The sequence below is a fragment of the Hyaena hyaena genome, unplaced genomic scaffold, assembly GCF_003009895.1.
Source record: "Hyaena hyaena isolate Hyena2069 unplaced genomic scaffold, ASM300989v1 scaffold_98, whole genome shotgun sequence".
Classification (NCBI taxonomy): domain Eukaryota; kingdom Metazoa; phylum Chordata; class Mammalia; order Carnivora; family Hyaenidae; genus Hyaena; species Hyaena hyaena.
In genome coordinates, this window is record NW_024080730.1 from 3,821,691 (window position 1) to 3,840,918 (window position 19,228).

Genomic DNA, 19,228 nt, shown 5'->3' on the forward strand with positions numbered 1-19,228 from the left:
GCCCTGGGCCCACCTTTAATAAACCACATCCAGGGCTCAGCAGGGACCCCCAGGACGCAGGGCCCTTTGGGCGCTGGCCCCCGTGTTTCCCACCATGGGTTTGCTGCGCGATTCCTCGGGAAGTGGCCGCCCGCGGGGAAGGACACCGCAGTCACTGGGCGGCAGTCACAGACCCCGGGACCCCCTCCTAGGGAACGTTCTGGGTCTCAGGAAGCAGGGAGGCCAGTGCTCTGAGCCTTGGGTCTTCCAAACCCGGGTTCAGATCCCGGCTGGCCGCTCCCAGAGCTCTGGGTGCCTGTGCTGAACTGGCATGAGGGGGAAGGGGAGAAGGGGGGCGGGGACAAAGACTGCGATCCCACACCCCACCCCTGCCCAAGACGAGGCTGAACGGCCTGTGGATGCTCCAGGCGCCTGGCAGAGGCCTGATAAGGGTGGGGAGGCGGGGCCTTCCCCGGGGACGAGGCCGCCAGCCCGCAGAGCCCCCAGCCTGCCCATCCCCCTTCGTGCCAAGGGCAGCCAGAACATTCCAGCGCTGCCCGGGAGGTGCTGCGTCCTGCCAGGGAGTCCTGCAGCGACTCCCGCCAGGGGCTGCAGGGGCTTCTCAGAGCCCCTCGCGCCCCCGCCGCCTGTTTCATCCCTGCCCAGTGAGGGAGGGATGGGCCTCTCCAGGGACACGGGGACGTCGCTGGTCACCCAAGGACACGTGGCAGGTCAGGGATGGGCCGGGAGCAGAGCAAGGTCAGGACTCCCCGCTGGGATCACCTGCAAACCGGGGCCTCCTGGATTCCACCCCACGGCCCACAACTCCCAAGGGCCCCCTCCCCTCTGCTCTCCCCCATGCCCCCCTGACCCCCGCCCCCTACTCAGCAGTTGGAGAGGCTCAGACCAGGTCAGGACCCTCACCCCTAAGATCCTGCGTGGCTCCTGGACTCCCTGGGAAGAAACGTGGTCCCTGGTCAGGCCTCGGGGTCCCCTCCACCGCTGGGCGCCTCTGACTACTGCAGTCACTTCTCCACCACCAGTGGCCACCCTCCCACCGGACCCACCTGCCCCTGTGCCCTCAGGCCACCCTGAGCTGTGGGGTCACTGAGTCCTAAGCCCTGCGATGCCCAGGGTACAGACAGTCACATCACCGCTGGTTCACCGCTGCTGATGGGGGAGCCCTCGGGGGACCTGATGGGCTGTGACAGCGGCCTCTCTGATCCGAGCTGATACTGCTATGGTGCCAAGAGGCAGTATGTTCTAGAAACTGAGGCCTTTGTCAGGAGCCCCGTGGCATGTGTGGGCTCACAATGAGGCCAGTCCGAAGGAGGCGGCAAGTTGGGACTCAGCGCCAGAGACCACAGCCCAACGCAGGCCCCACCGGCCACCCACACCCACGGCAGTGCCAGGAGGCCCCAGGGACAGCCGCCCTCACACACACCCATTTATCTGGAATCCGGGCCACCAGCTGGCTTCCCGTGGCTCCCATGGCAGGGTCCACGAAGACGGCCACGGGCCCAGGGGTCGTGAAGGGGCAGCGGAGCCAGTGTCCTCCCAGGACCGAGGACTCTACCACCTTCCGAGTCCTGGGCCGCGGCTGAGGTGGCCCAGGACGGCCGACGGGGCATCGGTCTATTCCAACCACAGTGGGCACGAGGCTGGCAAGGCCATGCCCACCTGCAGACCCTCTCGGGACAGCAGATGCCTGCACCTGTCTGTCCGTTCGTACATCTGTCTGTCCAGGCATCCATTCATCCACCTACCTGCCCATCCTTCCGTTTACCCACCTGTCCGCCATCCACCCGTCTGTCCAGCCACCAGCATCTCCCCACCTGTCCGGCCGGCGTCCACCTCCAGCCCTGGGGCCACCCGCACAGGGGCCCCACGGCAGCCGCGCCCTCACGTCAGGAGAGCCACGTGCACCTGGGGCCCACGGCTGAGCGGTGACGGGAGCCGGCGGGTCAGAAACCGCCGGCAACGGGGGGCCGGCCCCGCCACCGTGAGGGACGCTACGCGGCACAGGCCGTCCCACGCTCGCACACCTGCCTCCTGCCCCCGCCGTTGTGGGCACGGAGGACAGCGGCTCAGCCCCGGAGCGGACACCTGCGCGCTTCACCCCCTTGCGACCAGCCTGCAACCTCCCGTGAGCTCCCCGTTAACATCGGGTTCCTGCCTGCAGCACCACACGAGCCCCCGCACGCAGGCGCCCCGCCCGCGATCCCCGGCGCAGAGACACCGCCAGGAGGCGCACTGGGAGCCCGTCCCAGACCGCGGCGCCCGGGCTGCAGGGCGTGAGAGCGTCTGGGTCGCCTCAAACGGGAACCGCACACCAACTCTGCACCCTCTACAGCCTGTTGAGGAAGAAAGGTCCTGAGCGCCGCGGAAACACACTTCGGCCCGTATGAAGGGGACACGCATGTGCCTCCCCGACGCGCACACCCAGGGGGCGGACATGGCCTCCCAGGGACGGTGTGAAGGGGGGGCACCGCGTGCCATCTGGGACCCATCAGCACGTCGATGCGCATTCCAGGCGCCACACGGGTCTGGTGTTGCGGGTGAGGCCCAGCTGGACGGCTCAGCAGCCACAACGCAGGGCAGGCGGCCGCTGAGAGACGCACACCCGGCCATGGGCGCCCGTGGCCATCAGAGGAGCCCAGCCGACCCCGTCTGTGTTCCCGGCCCCCACCCACCCGCCAGCTCACCCACCCAGACCCCAAACTCCCCCCGCCCCTCAGCACAGCCACATCTCCCTGCGGGGCCTCCCGCGCCCTCTCCCCAGCCCACCCCTCCAGGAGGCCTGCTCTCCGCGTCACACGCACCTCTGTCCCCAGGCCCGGACCCGCCACGCGAGCCCCTGACCTCACGGCAGCAGGCGCCACGGTCCAGCTACGGGAGGCCGTGAGTCCCCGCCGCGGCGCGCGAGGAAGCCTGGATCTGCCGGCAGCGGCTGAGGGGCCGCAGGGAGTCGGGAGCAGGCCTCCAGGGACCCCCAGCCGGGGAAGGGAGGGAGCCCCTCACAGAAGGGTCCCGACAGCCCCACACCCTCCCCACGGGGCCGCCGCACCGGGAGGCTGCGGCAACAGGACAGCAGCGGGCTGGCGGCTCCGCGGGGACAGACGCGCCACTGGAAGAGACGGGCGAGGCCACACGCACGCACGCACACGCACACACGCACATGCACACTCACTCACTCATTCATCCCCGTCCCCGCAGGGCTGAACGTTCCTGTTCCCTCTTACTTGTTGGCCTTTCGTTTGTGGACAGAGCCCCGGGGGCGCCCGCGGGGCGGTCAGCGCCCTCCTCGGGCGCCGGGCTGCCGCTCAGCTCGCGTTCGGATCTAGACGCTTCTTCGTACCCGCTCACCCGCCTACTCTGGCGAGAAAACGTCGTGGGCGGGCCGGCGTCTGGATCGGCCCTGCCACTCGGTGCCACACCCACGACCCCAGCAGGCCCCGGGGGCGCCGGCTCAGGCCGCAGGCAGGGTCCGAAGAGGCTGGAGCTCACCTGCTATCAGGCTTCCCCGAGTCACGCTCGTCACGCTACAAAATAAGGGGCCGTTTCCACAGGGAAGTGGTTTAGCCCCCGACCTGCAGGGTGAGCTCCAGGAACAAGGTCCTCGGGATGCAGCGTCCCCGGCACCTGCCACGCCTTCGGCGGGGGTCACACCTTCAAGTTGTCACCAAGGCCTGGGCGGCCGGTCCTCCGGGGAAGGTGGCACAGAGGCACCACGCTCTGTGGGCTGGGGGTGCTCGCGGCTAGGGTGGTGCTCCTGTCTTCTGGCCCCTTCCAGCAAACAGAAACATCTTCTCCAATAAAACCGTCACGAACACCCTGTGACACCTTCGGGTGCAGGCGGGAGGGTTTCCGCTTGACCTACTTGCACTGGCTTCTGCCTCCTGCACCGGAGTCTGGGCTCTCGAGGGCACCAGCAGCTACTCACCCGCCCTCCCGCACACCCACGCAGAGGCCTCAGACGAAAGCGCGTGCCAGCAAACCCCCGGGGAAACGGAGAGCTGCAGAGGCGCCGTGCTCCCCGGGTCAGGTCTACACAACGAAGTACACCCAGAGCCCCGTGCGCTGTGTGGGATCCCCCCACCCCACTCCCTGGAAGTAGCTTTGTAAAAGCTTTGGGTGGCCCCGCTGCCTTCATTTTCCTAACGTGACCCTCCCTTCACTAGCTGTGCAGTGGCTCGCGAGCCCCTCACCCCTGGCAACCACTCCCTAAGAGCAAACGGGGAACGCACCTGCGCAGCACCGCACACGCGGGACCCGGCCAGTCCCCACCGCGGCCATCTGAATTTCCCCGTCTCTTCTGCACTTTCGAGGAGCCCATCAACAGCCTCGTGCACACGAGTTTCCTGCTGGGTTGTTTTGGGGGGTTTTTTGGCCAACATTTTCGAGGCAGACTCCAGGACACGGGGTGGCGGGGAGCAGAATGCACACACCCCCTCTTCACAGGGCCTACTGTCCGGCAGACTGTCCTGGAGGGGAGCCTCACCAGCCCCCGGCGAGGGTGTCTGCCTGCCCATCCAATGCGACCTGGCGGCATCCACGCCACTCCGACCGCGAGTGGGCTCGCTTCTCCCTCAGGAGCCTGGTGAGTGTGCTCACCTCGCGCTCGCCTTCTTTGTGGCCCCGGGGGCTTTTGCTTGTTTGCAGAAAGTCCTTCTCCACCAGAAACACCGATCCCCAGGTTCTGTCCTGTCCTTACGGTGCTGGTGTTGCACAAAGGTTGCTTCTCACACACACGTATGTCCTTCATCTTAACGCGCCGGGCTCTGGAGCCGCACGGGAGCCCCACCCCCACCCCCCGTGCTGGCTTCAGCCCACGCGGAACCCACCGGCCGCGGCGGGAGGCACCGTCGGGCCTGGCTCTCTTCCTCGGGGCCCTCCCGGCACCGCGCAGCTCCCCGGCTGGGCAGACGTGCTGATTGTATTTTCGGCCATGTGTTCACACGCAGTTGGGTCCTACGCGGATTTTCTATTCTGTTCCGTTGTTCATCTGCTCGTCCACACGCCAGTACCGCACTTTATTACCCAAACTTTACGGTTTATGACATTTTGAGCCGTCCCAGCCAAGAATGCAGATGTGACTTTTACAAGGCACCCGCTGGAGACGTCACGGAACAGAGAGCCGAACCGCAAGACCTCTGGGGACCAAACGTTCAGAGCGCCTGGTCCCCGGGCACCTCCCCCACGGGCTCCCCAGCTGCACCCCCTGCCCTGGGGGGCACTCCTGGGAGGCGGGGGCCTGTCCCCCTGGGTCGGGGCTCCTCCTGCTCCCCCTCCCAGGCTGCAGGTAAAGGAGCAGCCCCCCGAGGGACTGGGTGGGGTGGGGGTCCGGGTGTGGCTGGCCGTCTCAGGGGCTGCACAGAGTCAGGGGCCCACCAGGAGGGCCCCTGTCCCGCCAGCTTGGCCGTAGCTGCTGCGTTCAGTGTCCCCGTACACCTCTGTGTGGTTCTTAGTGGCAAGCCCAGCAGGAAGAGGCAGAGGAGCTGTTGGGAGCACCTGAGAGCATCTAAGAGGCGGCCGCCGGGTACTTTGTGGAGCAGGAGCCTCTGCAGGCTGGGGGTGAGGGCCGGCGGGTGTACGCTGCCCCTGGGTGCCCGGGCACGATGCCGGAATGAGGCTTCACCTCGCTCGGAGATGTTCACATCCCGCAGAGTTCTGGGCAGAAGCGGAACAGCTTTCCAGGGGCTGCGTCAGCCAAGGGGCCAGTCCTCAGTTTTCCCATCTGCAAGTGGCTGCACAGGAAAGGGGTGCAGGGACCAGGTCTAGGGTCCCGGGGGGGGGGGCGGGGGAGCAGGGGCGGGCGCTCCGGTCCAGGCGTGGCAGACAGATCAGGGGCCTTGTTCGGAGGGTTCTGCGCCTCACCCTCCCTGCTGCCCAGGGCGGTGGCTGGCTCTCACGTGCTCAGAGCCACCGGCAGGCTACAGGGCTGCTGTGGAGACCCCACTTCCACAGGGGCACTGGGGCGCCTCCTCGAGACACGCTACCCTCTGCCCAGGTCCTCTGGAAGCACGATCCACGGGCGGGTGGCAGCGGGAAGGGTCACACTACCACCAGGCACTGCGTGGCCCCAGGCCATCGCCCCCAGCTGCTCTGGCTCCCAGCCGGCCTCAGGCTCTGTGCCCACCCCCAGCCAGGGTTGCCAGGCACAGAGACACCCCTGAGGAAGGTGCTCTGACAAGCACCCCCACGCCCTCCCGGATACCCCAGGCCTGCAGGGCTCTCCCCAGCTCAGGAATGCCGCTGGATAAAAATACCCACAGATGGACAGCAGCAGGCCCGGCCTGTCTGTGGGCTCGGAGCCGCAGGGCAGCAGGCCTCTCGGGGCCCCAGCTGCCGAGGCCAGGGGCCCCTGTCGTGAGCGCCTGCCCAGCGGGGTGCCAGGCAGGGGAGGACCCAGACAGCCCCCCACCCCTGAGGAGGAGTAGACTGTGGTTCTGGAAGGCAGGGCTCAAAGGCAAAGGCCTCTGAAGGCCGGCCACCCCCCTTCCCAACAGGGTGAACATTCGTAGGACATGCTGACAGTCAGGTCCCCAGCCAGCAGTGCCTCTGGGCTGGGTCTGGCTTCCTCCTGCTGGGGGCCACATCCACTCTGGGTCCCTGACGAGCTAACGGGTCAACATCGCACCCCCCCACTGCCTCACGGGGCCTCCGCAGGCCCACCTGGGTTCCGGCCCAGATTCCGGAAGGAGCTGTGGGCTTCCCAAACAGCTCCAGGCACGCCTGGCTGTGTGGCCCTGGGCACATTGCCTGCCCTCTCTGAGCCCAGGGTTTGTACCCGGCACCAATAATCACCTCCACTCCCCCGGGGACGTAGGGGCAGGTAAGGAGAGCCAGGCCCCTTTGCCCTGCACCCCCAGCCAGTGCCCGCACAAGCTCAGAGAGGGGCCCCGTGCCTCCCGGGCTCAACAGCAGAGGACAAAGCAGCACAGAGGCCAGGTCCTCTCGCAGGTGTGGAAGGTCTCACGCAAAGATGGCTCTGGGGACTCGGGTCACATGGTGCTGCTGGTGTTGCCCGGCCCCACAGCTGCTGCTGCCCAGGACTCCCCCCCACTCCCCGCACCCCCTACCCTCGCGACCTCTGGGCCCGCCCACAGCCCCTCGGGTCACTGCTGGGGGAGGCAACGATGGTTGCCCAACGTGCCCTGGGGACCCAGAGCCTCCTCCACTAGGCCCCTTCCTCGCAGGCAGGGGGCCAGACCCAGCTGACCCTCCACACGGTAAGCAGACCCGTGGGTGTGAAGTCAAGGGCTGTGGAGATTCCCACTTCTCCAGCCGCAGCAGCCGGGAGCACAGGAGCTTCCGGAAGCTTCTGTGTGGCATCACCTCAGGGCCCACATGACCCGTCCTCACAGACCTCTGTCCTCCGATACCATCTCCCGGCCACGCCAACCTCGCCAGAGCCCAGGACCTTCAGTCACACAAGTCGCCACACCCACCAAAAGCCAGTTTTGAACGTGAGTCTGAGAAGGGCCACGGGGCTGACCTGAGTGCGTCCTTGCCTCCCCAGCAGGGCCCCCCCTCAGGACGGCCACCCCCACACAGGACACGAGCGTCCTCGCCTCGCTCCTCAGAACAGGCTCCCGGAGCGTCGGACCCGTCACCCGGGCGCTGGTGAACCAGGACTTGCCCCCACCCCCCCATTCCAGCAAAGCCGCCAGCCCCGGAGCAGCGGACCCGGGAACCGGCTCTTGCAGCAGCAGGAGGATTCTGGGCACCCGAGTCCCCGAGAAGCGGGGACACCAGGCGCCCAGCTGGTGCCGGATCCCTGGCGGGCGCGGCACTCCAGGCCCTCAGCCGCTTAGCTCCACGTGCCCGGTCTCTTGCTCCGCAGCCGCCCGCCGTGCCCTGGGCGGCACACGGCAGCGACGTGCTGGCTCCCGTCACCCGGACCAGGGGCGGCGCAGCCCCGCCGGGCAGGGAGGGCTGGGAGTTTCCTGGGGCGGCCGTGACATGACACCACGGATGGGGCAGCTTAAATCACAGACCATCACTGTCCCCGTCCTGGTGGCCGCAGCCCGAGGTCCGGGCGGGGGCAGGGCAGGGCCGGGCCCCCCGAGGCCTCTCTCCTGCGTGTGGACGGCCGTGCTCCCTGTGTGCCCTCACGGGGCCGTCCCTCCGTGCGTGTCTGTGTCCTGATCCCTCTTCTCACGAGGACCCCGGTCACACGGGATCAGCCCCCTCCGGTGACCCCACGTCACCCTAACCACCTCTTTAGAGGCCGTCTCTCTAAAGCAGCCACACTGGCAGGCCCCAGGGGGCAGGGTGGTGAAAGAACCTTTCAACCCAAACCGAGGAACCTGCGTGCACACGCCAAGCCTTCCACCACCCGCAACGGCCAGGCCCCGAGCCCCCGGTGGGCCCCCCCCCCAGTCACAGGCAGGTCATCCCGCGGGCACTCAGCAACCCTGAGGCACCCCACGTCTGTCTCCCCAGGACAGCCCCCCAGCCCTCGCCCAGCCCCCGTGTCACCCTGGGCATGTTAAGGTCCCGGTGGTGGGGCAGCAAAGGGGTCCCTGCTACCCCCACACGTGCAGGCAGAGCCCACAGGGACCACCGATTCAGGGCCAGGCCCAGGGGGACGTTCTCTCGCATCTGAGCGACGCTGCCGGGAGCCCATCGTGGCTGCCACACAGGAGGGTGCACGGAAGGCCAAGGAGCCTGGCATGGGCAGCGCTCGGACGCGAGGCCCTGACCATGCCCTGACCACGCCCCTGCACTGCCTGGCCAGTCCCGCGTCGCAAGCCCTGTGGCCTCCCGGCCCCCGGACCTTGGCATGTGCTCAGCGCTCCTTCTGGCCCAGGCTCTAAATTCATCTGCCCCCGGACAGTCCCTCTTCTCCTCCCACCTTCCTCGCGGCCTCGAGGTCTCCCCTCCGTGTCAGCCTCATGGCCCGTGGTCCCCCGCTGAGCCGGGCCAGACCAGAGGGCCAGGCCCCAGGGAAGAGGACTCGGGGAAAGGCACTGAAAGGAATCCCAGCTTCACCAAGCGCGGGGCCAGAGGATCGCGTGGAGGGGCTCAAAGGGTCTGGAGGAAGAAGCCCCACAGTTGTCCGCACCCCGCCTGCCACGCGGCCCAAGGAGCCACCAGGCCGACTTGTGGCACGTCAGTGATTAACACACGCTCGCTGTGAGGGCCTGCGAAGCCCCCTTGGGAGCCCAGGAGAGGCAGGGGGCGGGGGGACGGGGACAGGAGCGCCCCAGGGCCCGCCCCCACACCTCTCAGCCGCAGGTGATCTCAGGCACCAGGGCGGCCAGCCGACGCTGCCCGCTGGGGGCGCTGCGCACCTGCCCGGCCGGGAGCTGGCTGCCCGGGATCAGGCGGCCACCAGCCGGGCGCTGGGAGGGCGGGAGGCGGGATGAGGAGCATCCGGGACAGGAGGAGAGTCTGCGCAGGTCATCCTGCAGCTCCGGAGAGCTGGAGGGGAGAGGGGAGAGGGGAGAGGGGAGGGGAGGGGAGGAGGGAGGGGGCAAGAGCGGGGAGAGGGGAGGCGGGGTTCCTGGGGGCGCCCGGCACTGGAAGCCGCTCACCCGTCAGGGGAAGGACGGAGGCGGCCCCTGGGGGTCTACAGGAGGGGGGGCCTAGCCCAGCACCCAGGGTGGGTTGCTAAGGGAACTGCTCCCCTACCCGGCCGCCGCCACTGTGCCCCACGGGCAGGGAAGCGGGACCCCCACACCTTCGGCAGACTGGCAGCCGCTGCACGGTGGGGATACAAAGGGCCTCAGGAGGCCGGGGGCCAGAGGGCAGGAAGCCCAAGTGGGCCGAGTCCTGCTCCGTGACCCCGGCGGCCGGGGCAGGCGGGGGGCACACAGGAAAGCCCGCCCTCCTCGAGGCCAGCCGAGCAGGGGTTCCCTGGAAGGGGGGGGACAGGATATCCCGGCCTGTGTGCCCCAGCTCGCGGGAACTGCGGGACAGCGGCTCCCACAAGCCCCCGGGGCCTCAGGCCTTCAAGGCCAGGAAACGAAGCCTCAGCAGGAGGCCTGCCCCTCCACCAGCCGCCCCGCAAGGCCAGGGCTCCCTCTGCCGCCATCCGGCCGCTTCCACGGCAGGGCCGCGCGCCCCTTTCACAAGGGCTGCGTCTGGGCTCCGGCCATGCAGCCACAGGCCGCTGCTGCAATCCCAGCTCAAAGGCCGGGTCCCCTCAGACCACCGGCCAGTCCAGAGTGTCCGGGGCCTACTCACCTCCTGGAGACATGGGGCGACGGAGGCAGCTTCCCAGGCCCCAGACAAGCCGCACGCCCTGGCCCCGGCCCGCACGGCGGTGGGGAGCTGCAGTGGAGGTCCTCCCCCAGGGCCGAGGCTCACGGCCTTCAGGGCGGGGCCTGGCGCAGGAAATGACTGACCCAAGGTCACCCGGCTACCCCAGGAGCAGCCCTTCCTGGCTCGCCCGCGGAGCAGCTGCTGCATCCCCAGAAGCCGGCCCTGCCTGCCAGCTCCTGGAGCGGCCGGGCAAAGGCGCTCTGCCGAGCACACTTCCGAGGGCTAAACAATCAGAATCAGGAAGAAAACACAAGTGTAAGCAGAGACTTCCTCTGGGGTGCGGCGAGCCCTCTTCCTCCACACGGCATGGCAGGGAGGCCGGGGGACGGGCACCCCCAGGCCTGTATCCCCAGGATGCGATTTGGGGGGGTCTTCTGGAGGCCCCTAGTTCCGGCAGCACTCCAGGGGCAGGGAGGCACCGCCACGCCGGCGGGCAGACCTCCAGGAGCGCCTTCCTGCCTTTGCTGGGAGCTGGCACGTGGGGCTCCGGGACGGAGGGGATGGCGGGGAGGGTCTCCTCCGGGGCCTGGCTGTGGGGTCCATCCCTCCCCTGGGCACCTCAGGTCAGGGCCAGAACCGTGGCACCCACAAGCCTGACCCACAGCCGGCGTCTGCCTCGTGGGGTCCCACGGGGTGGACGCACACGAACATCCCGAGCCCCAAGACAAGCCACTGCTGCCACCACAGGCAGGGCCACTCACTCTCTCCCATGGATCAGCCACAGTCGTGGTCCAGGCACCTCTGACACTTTGGGAAGTGGGGGCCGCGGTGAGGAAGAGGCTTCCCTTCTGTGGGGACGGCAGCCACCCAGGGACCAGCTGCACCCGCGGAGGAGCCAGCGTGCAAAGCAGAGGCTGCCACACCCCCACCCTGCCTCACCTTCCCGCCACGATGCTCCAAGCCAGCCAAGGCCTGGTGCCCGCTGCACCCCTGGGGCCCGACAGCCCCCGACCAGGACTCTCCCAGCCGCAGGCCAACCAGGCTGCTAAGATGGGCACCTGTCACTAGCAATAGGAAACCAGAGGGAGGCCAGCCCAGGGGCCCCCCAGCAGAGCACCCCAAGCCCCGTCATCAGGGTGGGGACGGAGAAGCAAAGGCCCACAGGCCAGAGGCTGGCACCGTACCAAGCAGCAGCGGGCTGAGCAGCCAGGAAGTAGGACCAAGGAATGGCCAGGGAGGGCTCCAGGCAGGCAGCGAGGAGGGTGGCCCTGAGGAGGGGACTTCCTTGTACCCCCACCCCTGAGGAAGGAGGGCCCTGCCCTACACAGGCACGCTGCAGCGCGAACCAGAACACCTGGCTAACCGCAGGGCCAGGTGCTGCCTGTAGGGCCCTGAGTTCCCTGGGTGCCCCGGGCCCACTCCTCCCCTCCCCTCCCCTCCAGGCTGCTTCACCAGCTTGCTTCTCCGAGGGGGTTTGGGCACTCCCCACGGCCACAGGGACCCCGTGCCACCTGCCGCCCGGGGGGCAGCCCTGCACCCCTGGCTGGGGAGACCCCCTACCCCCACCACCCGGGGACTGCCTTGAACTGGGAGGGTGTGAGATGCTGCTGGGCCTGCAGGGGTTGGGACCTCCCCCGTTGGGGGCTCCTGAGTCTTGGGTCCCAGCCACCCTGAGGAATTCTCTCTTCTGCACCCAAGGGCAAGCTCCCCTGGCACACGGTCTTTCCCAGAAGGATTAACACCTGGACCGCCCTTCCAGGGAGGCGCGGAGCCAACTTCTGGGCTGGGGCCACCTCCCCCCACACGCCTGGGCAGAGCCAGCAGGAAGCTTCACCCCGCAGGGTCAGACCCACACGTCCCTGAACTCCAAGGGTCAGGCTCTGCAGAGTCCTGTTTTCCCCCATGAAGCCCTCCTTCCCCCCAGGCCACTCGGGGTCACAACTGGCACCGTCCCTGCAGCAGCAGGTGGCAGGAGACAGGGTCCCCCCGCAGCCCGCGGGGAGCCCCAGGTGCCCGCCGAGGCCGCCCTGATACTCACACGGCGAAGTGGTACACGAAGCACTTCCAGCCGGTGGGGCGCTCGAGGAAGTTGTAGACGCGGCCTTGGATGTGGGTGCGCGCGAGGAGCGGGCGGCGCGCGCTGTAGATGGAGACGCGCGGGTCGAGGCTCACGGCCGGCCGCGGGGCAAGGTCAGCGGCGGGCGGGGGCGCGGCCGGGGACGCGAGGGGCGCGGGCCCCGGGGCGCCAGGCGGCGCGATGGGTGCGTAGAGCGCGCCGCCCGCCGGGCCGCCCTCCGCCAGCTCCAAGGAGAAGGGACACTTCTTGGCCAGGCCCGTGCTGCCCCGCCGGGAGCCCGGCAGGCGGCCGCAGCCCCAGCGCTTCTTGTCTGGCCTGGGCGGGGAGGAGGCCGCGGCCATGGCCGGGCAGGGCCCGCGGGGCGCCGGGCGGGCGGGCGGGCGGCGCGGGGAGCTGCAGCCAGGGCGGGCGCCGGGGCGCAGTGGGGCGGCCGCTGGGGCCCGAAGCCCGCCGCGCCCGGGCGTGGGGGCGGGGCCGGAGGGGGTGGCGGCCTGGGGCTGGTCCCCGGGGACGGCGCGCCCCGCCCCCCGGCCAGACGCCCCGCCCGGGCCTTCGGCTCTCCGGGTCGCCGGGCCCAGCGCCTGGAACCGCTCGCGCGCTCGCTCCCTCCGGGTCCGCGCCCACCTGTCCCTCCCGCCCTTCCTCGCTCACCTGCTGCGCCGCCGCCTCCCGCGCTCCCCGGCGCTGCCCCGCTCGCGCCCACGTGCGCGCCCCGCCCCCCACGCCCACGTGCTGCGGGTAAGGCGCCCCGCTGAGCCGGGGCCGGCCCTGGGCGGCAGGTGCAGCCACCTCGGGTCGGGCACTTCACCAAAGAGAGGGCGGGGATACAGAGGTAAAGAGGGGCGCCCTAGGGCATGCTGGGACTGGCCCTCTTGGTGACCCGAGGGTCGCCTGTTAGCTCCTCCTGCAACACTTTGAGCCCGGCCGCCACCCACCCTCCTTTGCCCACGCTTTGGCTCTGAGTGGAGAAATATGCGGTGGTTCGGTGCCCACTGGGGCCGTCAGACCTGGGAGGCAGCCGGGGCTGGAGAGTCCGGGACCGGCCCAGTGGGAGCCCTGGGGGGGGGGGGGGCGGGGGAGGCTGCTGGAGGTGTCTGTCGGGGTGTAGGTGGCGTTTGACCGCTGGGCAGGTCAGGGCAGGGGGTTTTCAAGGTCCGTGCAGAATGGGTGGCTTGTCCGCCGCCGCCGCCCCGAGTGTCACTTACCCCGTGAGCTGCCCTGGGCGCGGTGGGTGCAGAGGTGGGACGGGATCGGGTTTGCCAGGTCCTCCACACCGCGCCTGGCATTTGGTTCCCTGCACGTTGGGGTGCAGAAGTGGAGGACGGAGGAGGGGAGGGAAAAATAGCCCAGGGCAGAGGGAGAACTGCCTGCTTGTCCTGCAGGGGGCAGGTAACTCCCCAGGTCTTCAGGGAGCACCCCAGGCCCACTTAGTTCACGTACCGGAAAACCAGCTCTTGGTGGATGCCGTGCAGTTCTGGCCCCTGCCCCTGACTCCCCACCCCTGCGGTGCTGCCCGCACACAGCCAGCAGTTTGTATTTGCAAAAAATGAATGAAGTGGATCCCAGCCTACGCCGGGCACTTCCGAGACTCCAGGCTGGCGTTAGGGAGCCTCTCTGGGAAGTAAGTACAATAGTTAGGCTACAGTCCGGCAGACAGCCAGAGGGCGGCGGAGAGTCGGCCTCCACAGGCCCCCAGGGGACAGGCCCGGGCACACAGCAGGCATTCAGTCAATCCTTTCTGAATGAACGCGTGAATGAATGAGCCCTGTCTGCGCATCCACCTCCCAAGCCGAAGGAGGAAGATGATTTTTTTTTTAATGTTTTTTTATTTATTTCTAGGAGAGAGAGAGAGACAGCGTGAGCAGGGGAGGGTCAGAGAGAGAGGGAGACACAGACTGAAATAGGCTCCAGGCTCTGAGCTGGCAGCCAGCACAGAGCCCGACGCGGGGCCCGAACCCACGAACCGCGAGATCATGACCTAAGCGAAAGTCGGACGCTTAACCGACTAAGCCACCCGGGCGCCCCAGGAAGATGATCTTTTAACAGGAGGCATTGGGCGAGTTGGGAGAGCCATCGAGGAGGGAGAAAAGCAAGTTTGGATCCAACTCACACACAACAGACAGGAATCGTTTTTGAATGGACCAGAGGCTTAAGTACAGAAGTTGAAGTGAAGTCACGTGGATTCTGTAAGAAAGTCTCGGGGAATTCCGCAACCACCTGTAAGCGAGGAAAACGTGTCCAATTGTGCTTGAAATCGAGACAATGCCTGCAATTAGCAAGGTCAAAAAGACAAACGAGGAGCTGGAAGGAGAATTTACGACTCACATCGCAGGTGAAGGACATCTGAGGCGGGACAGAGAATGACAGAGTCCGGAAAAGGGGGCCCAAGGCGGGAAAGGTTCACAGGAAAAGGGGTTCATGGTCTTTGCACTTAGGAAAAAATGACCAACGTCACTCGTGACAAGAAAAATACAAATGGAGAGCACATTCTGATACCACGGCTCACCTATCTGATTGGCAAAAGTCCAGACGTTTCATGGGGCGCACATTCCGCGGGCGCGGATCTTCCGGGGACAGGGGGCCCGGCCCTGAAGGCAACAGCACGTGGGCCCACTGGCCCCTTACACTAGTTCTGGATCCGGGAACTGGCCTAGAGACCCGGAGGGGAGTAGAAAATGGCGCGCCCATCGCTGCGCCGCGTGTACCAGCAAAGCCCCAGAAGCAACGACGCCCCCCGGTTGAGCTGTGCCGTGGCACGGCCACACAGTATCACCACCATCCGTGTTTTCACTAGCATGCAAAGGACAAAGGGGCCCAAACGCCACGTGGTTACTAACATGAGTAGTGTTACTTTGGGATTAGGCAGAGGATGTTAAATTCCTTAGGAACCGGGACTCTGAGCATAGAAAATAGAAGTATAGGGGTGCCTGGGTGGCTTAGTCGGTTAAGCGTCCGACTTTCGCTTGGGTCATGATCTCACGGTTCGTGGGTTCGAGCCCCGCGTCGGGCTCTGTGCTGACTGCCAGCTCAGAGCCTGGAGCCTATTTCAGTCTGTGACTCCCTCTCTCTCTGGCCCTCCCCTGCTCACGCTGTCTCTCTCTCTGTCTCCTAGAAATAAATAAACATTTTTTAAAAAAAAAGAAAGAAAATAGAAGTATAGCAATCCAGGAATTACAGATCAGTGCTTCGACTGGAATTGGGAATTCTGGCATAATTTGCTGTGCTATTTTATCTGAAAACAAAGTTACTTTCGAGCCCTCCCACTCAAGGGGGGGCCCATCAAGAGCAGGACAATTTGAGCACGAGGAAGAAGCATGGAGGGAAAGACGTCAAATGGCTCAAACATTAATTCATAGTGAGGCTGAAATAAGCCTCGAGGAGCCTGTGCTGGCAGCAGGGCCCTCTGCCCCGGAACCAAGTGCAGAAGGGACAGTGGTGTGCATGTCCCGCCCACCCCTTTCTGAACCGAACCTTAGGGGAGGCGCGGCCGGGTGCCGGAGGTGTGCGCCGCACTACTTCCTGATGCGATTGTGCCAGGTCGGGAGTCACTTTGAAGTAGTCGGCAGGGAGGGGTGGGGAGGCAGGGTAGAGATTAGACCCAACGGCCTCTGAATTGGCCATTGTTGAGCCGGCCGCCGATAAGGTCATGACACCACAAAGTTTACTTTTGTGTGTGTTTCCATGTTTTTTAAGTTATAACGCGGTGCCACCGAAGCAGCTGGAGAGGCTTCTTGGAGGGCCTGGGGCTCGAGGGCGGACATCGAGGGGCTGTGGGCATGCCCTGGGCCACGCAGGAGCCTGCATTGGGGGTCCTGGGTGGCGGCACGGGGACACTGGGGCCACGGGAGGCTGGCGGCCGGGCTGCCCAGAGCTCCCTGCACACCCCTCCTGGGGCAGGACCCAGGACCCAGGACCTTCCTTACGTGGGGCCCCAGGCCAGCCGCCGTAGGAGAAGCCTGGGCTTGCCAAAGACGCTTGGGTAAACTGAGGCTGGTGAAGGGGGGTGTGTGGCTGCTGCAAGGTCTGTGGCCCAGGGGGCACACGGCCAGAGGCTTCCCGGCTGGCGGCCTTCAGCTCCATCTTTGATCCAGCCTCACTGAGCACCGGGCACACCGTTCACGCAAGAGCCACGGAGCTGGGTGCAGGAGGCCCAGCCCCCTGGGGGACGGAGGTGAGCAGGCAGTGGACAGAGATGCAGGAGACAGGGAGGCCAGGGGAGGGGGAGGGGGAGGGCAGCTTGCTGAGGGTGACCCCCGGAGAGGGTCTGGAGGGGACACATCCAGAAAGACCCTTCCCAGGCCCTTCAGCTAATTTGAGAGGTATCTGCATACAGTAGGCACTTAGTGCAGAATGATGGATGGGGGGAGGGGCAGGGAGAAGGGGGAGCTGCCACCCCCTGTCTTCTCAAGCTAACCGGCGGGAGTCCCTGGGGCACGGCAGCGTCCTGGGGCTGTGGCTCTGCCCCGCGCAGCCCACACGCAGCCCCTCTCCACCCTGGCCGGCTGGCGGTTCGGGGCGCACCTGTGCACGTGCCTGTGCCGCCCGGCGGGCACCGCGCCCCCGAGGCAGGGTCCCCGGCTGGTGGACGCGGCAACTCCCCGTGGGACACAGATGCAGTGGGTCTAGGTAGGGCCCAGGAACCGGCATTTCGGTGGGTCCCCTTTGCCTGGCGGGGGACACTGAGGACCCCAAGTCTGGGCACGGCACCAGGACAGAGGTCAGGGGGAGTCCTTCCCCAGTTGCCCGCATCTGTCCCGCTCACGGGCCGTGTGAGTGTCCCTCCACAGAGGCGACCAGCTCCGGCCGTGCGCCCCGCCTGGTGAGCAGGAGGCCTTGCCTTGGTGGGTCTCACTCCCCGCCCCCCCGCTGGCCGGCTCACGGGCACCGGAGACGCGGGAGACAGACCCGCCCTGTCCCCCGCGCTCGCCGCCCGAGCTCACCGCCCCCTCCCTCCCGAGACACCTGGCTGGGGGCCATGTGTATGCACGTGCGTGAGTGCACGTATGTGCACGCGAGCATGCACAGCGTGTGTGCAAGCACATTGTGCACGTGGGCGTGCATATGTGTTCTACCTGCCTGTGTGCATGTAGGGCACACACATGTGTCTGTGAGCCCACAAGAGCCCTTCCGGGACCCCTTCAGGGGGGAAGAAGAGCCTGGAAGGGACACCGCCAGGGTCAGAGTTGGGGCAGGGAGCCCCCCACGCGGTCACTTGCTGGCTGGGCCCTGGTGGCAGTCACACACCCACACTCACCCCTCCCAGCCCAGGACACAGAGCCCTGCCTGGCGTCCCGTGGGCGAGGGGCCACCTCCCTGAGTGTTTTCTTTGGTCTGAGGTGAGGTCACCTGACGTCACCGCCTCCCCGAGCTCCTCTCCGGCTCCCCATTCTGGGATCGGGTCACGGCGTGCCTCTTGGCGGTCTCCCTGCGCGCTGGCTGCGTCTCAGCTGCAGTTCTGACGGAGCTAATGTTTCGCATGAGTTTGGGGCCATGGGCACTGGCTTTGTGCTGGGGGTTCAGCTTCAGAAGGGCCTTGTTCCCCCCAGAACCCTGGGGGCCCCTCCAGTGCCCCCACCAGCCTCTGAGCCTCCTTCCCCTTCGGCGAGGATGTCCTCAGGACCAGCCCCGAGAATCCAAAGTCCCAGTGACGAGGGTCCAAGACGGCCAGAGCCTGGCGGCGTACCCCTCGCAGGGGCCCTGGCCGGCACTCCCTCTGGGCACAAAAGTCAGCTTTGGGACTCGGGGTCAGCCTCCAGCGGTCAAGGCCACCGTGTAATGATACCTTTGCTGGGAGTTTGCACCAACTACTTGCAAAACGGAGACTTGATCTGACGTGACACCACCCGTCTGACCGCTGTAAGGATGCGCGGTCCGGTGCCCTGTGGTGACCTCACCCCCAAAACACACCCCTCAGACGCTCAACCTCATGCTTTCCTTTCCTGTGTGACCTGATAGGGTGCAGTCAAGGGCTCTCCAGCCAGGTGGGGCCCGGGGGGGGCACACCCTTGCCCAGCAGTGAGGACCAGGGGCCCAGTATGCCTCACGCTGATGACCAGCCTGTGAGACAGCCCCCCCGCCCCCGGCCATCACAGGGCACCTGCCCGCCCATGCCCACTGCACACGGCCTCAGCTGACCCTCCCCTAGGAGCCCAGGCAGGGCCTGTTCCTGGGGCACCCGCTAAGCCGTCAGGCCCCTCCGTGCTCAAGACTCAGGTGGGTGCCCCTGGCCGTCTAGAGGATGAAAGGCAGCACATCTGGACTAGGTGGTCTGTCCCCAGTCCTCTGAGGCCACGGCGGGCAGTTTCCTGGCCAGGGTCCTTGTCTGCTTGGCTGGTGCTGCTGGCTTGGCACTCGAGCCAACAGGCGGGCCCTCTGAAGCTGCCCTTGGGGCCCGTCTCGAAGCCAGAGCTAGACTGGGCCTTGGCCAAGAGTGGGGCAGGTGAGAAGGTCGGGCCCAAGACTGGCGGGGAGGCCAGGTGACCGAGCCAGCAGCAAGGCGCCGTGAATGGAGGAGGAAGAAGCCGGGATGACTCAGTCACCCAGCAGTATTTACTGGGCGCCTACTGAGTTCCCAGCCTCGCTCGGCTCCGGCGTGGGGGAGAGCAGAAGAGCAGCAGGTCGGGCCTGGGCCATGGGGGTGGCGGTGTTGTCTGTGAGGCACACAGACCAAGGGAGGAACCACACGAGAACCTCACACGCTGTACACGGTGCCTCGCCCGGCACCTGCCCTGCCTGCCCCCCCAGCCGTCCAGAGCCTGTGAAAGAGCCGTTTTCACCAGCATGTGAGTCCCCTGAGGGCTGAGCCTGACTCATTCATCTCTGTGAGTCCAGGTGTCCGAGAGAAGGCAGTGAATGCTGAGTGGGCGGCCGGAGAGGAATGAGTGCATGGGTAGGTGGGTGGGTGGGTGGGTGGGTGGATGGACAGACAGAAGAATAGAGGAATAGATATATATGGATGAG

The 19,228-nt window shown here is 66.7% G+C and overlaps 1 protein-coding gene across 4 annotated transcripts in view; it reads right to left on the reverse strand.

Annotated features, from left to right (window-relative positions):
* Positions 1 to 12,609, reverse strand: part of KCNQ1 (potassium voltage-gated channel subfamily Q member 1) — a 303,513-nt gene extending 290,904 nt beyond the window's left edge. For all 4 annotated transcript variants that reach the window (XM_039235442.1, XM_039235441.1, XM_039235443.1 and 1 more), the window contains exon 1: positions 12,230 to 12,609. In XM_039235442.1, coding sequence (XP_039091373.1) covers positions 12,230 to 12,609 — 380 coding nt within the window. The remainder of the gene's footprint in view (positions 1 to 12,229) is intronic.
* Positions 12,610 to 19,228: the final 6,619 nt, after the last annotated feature.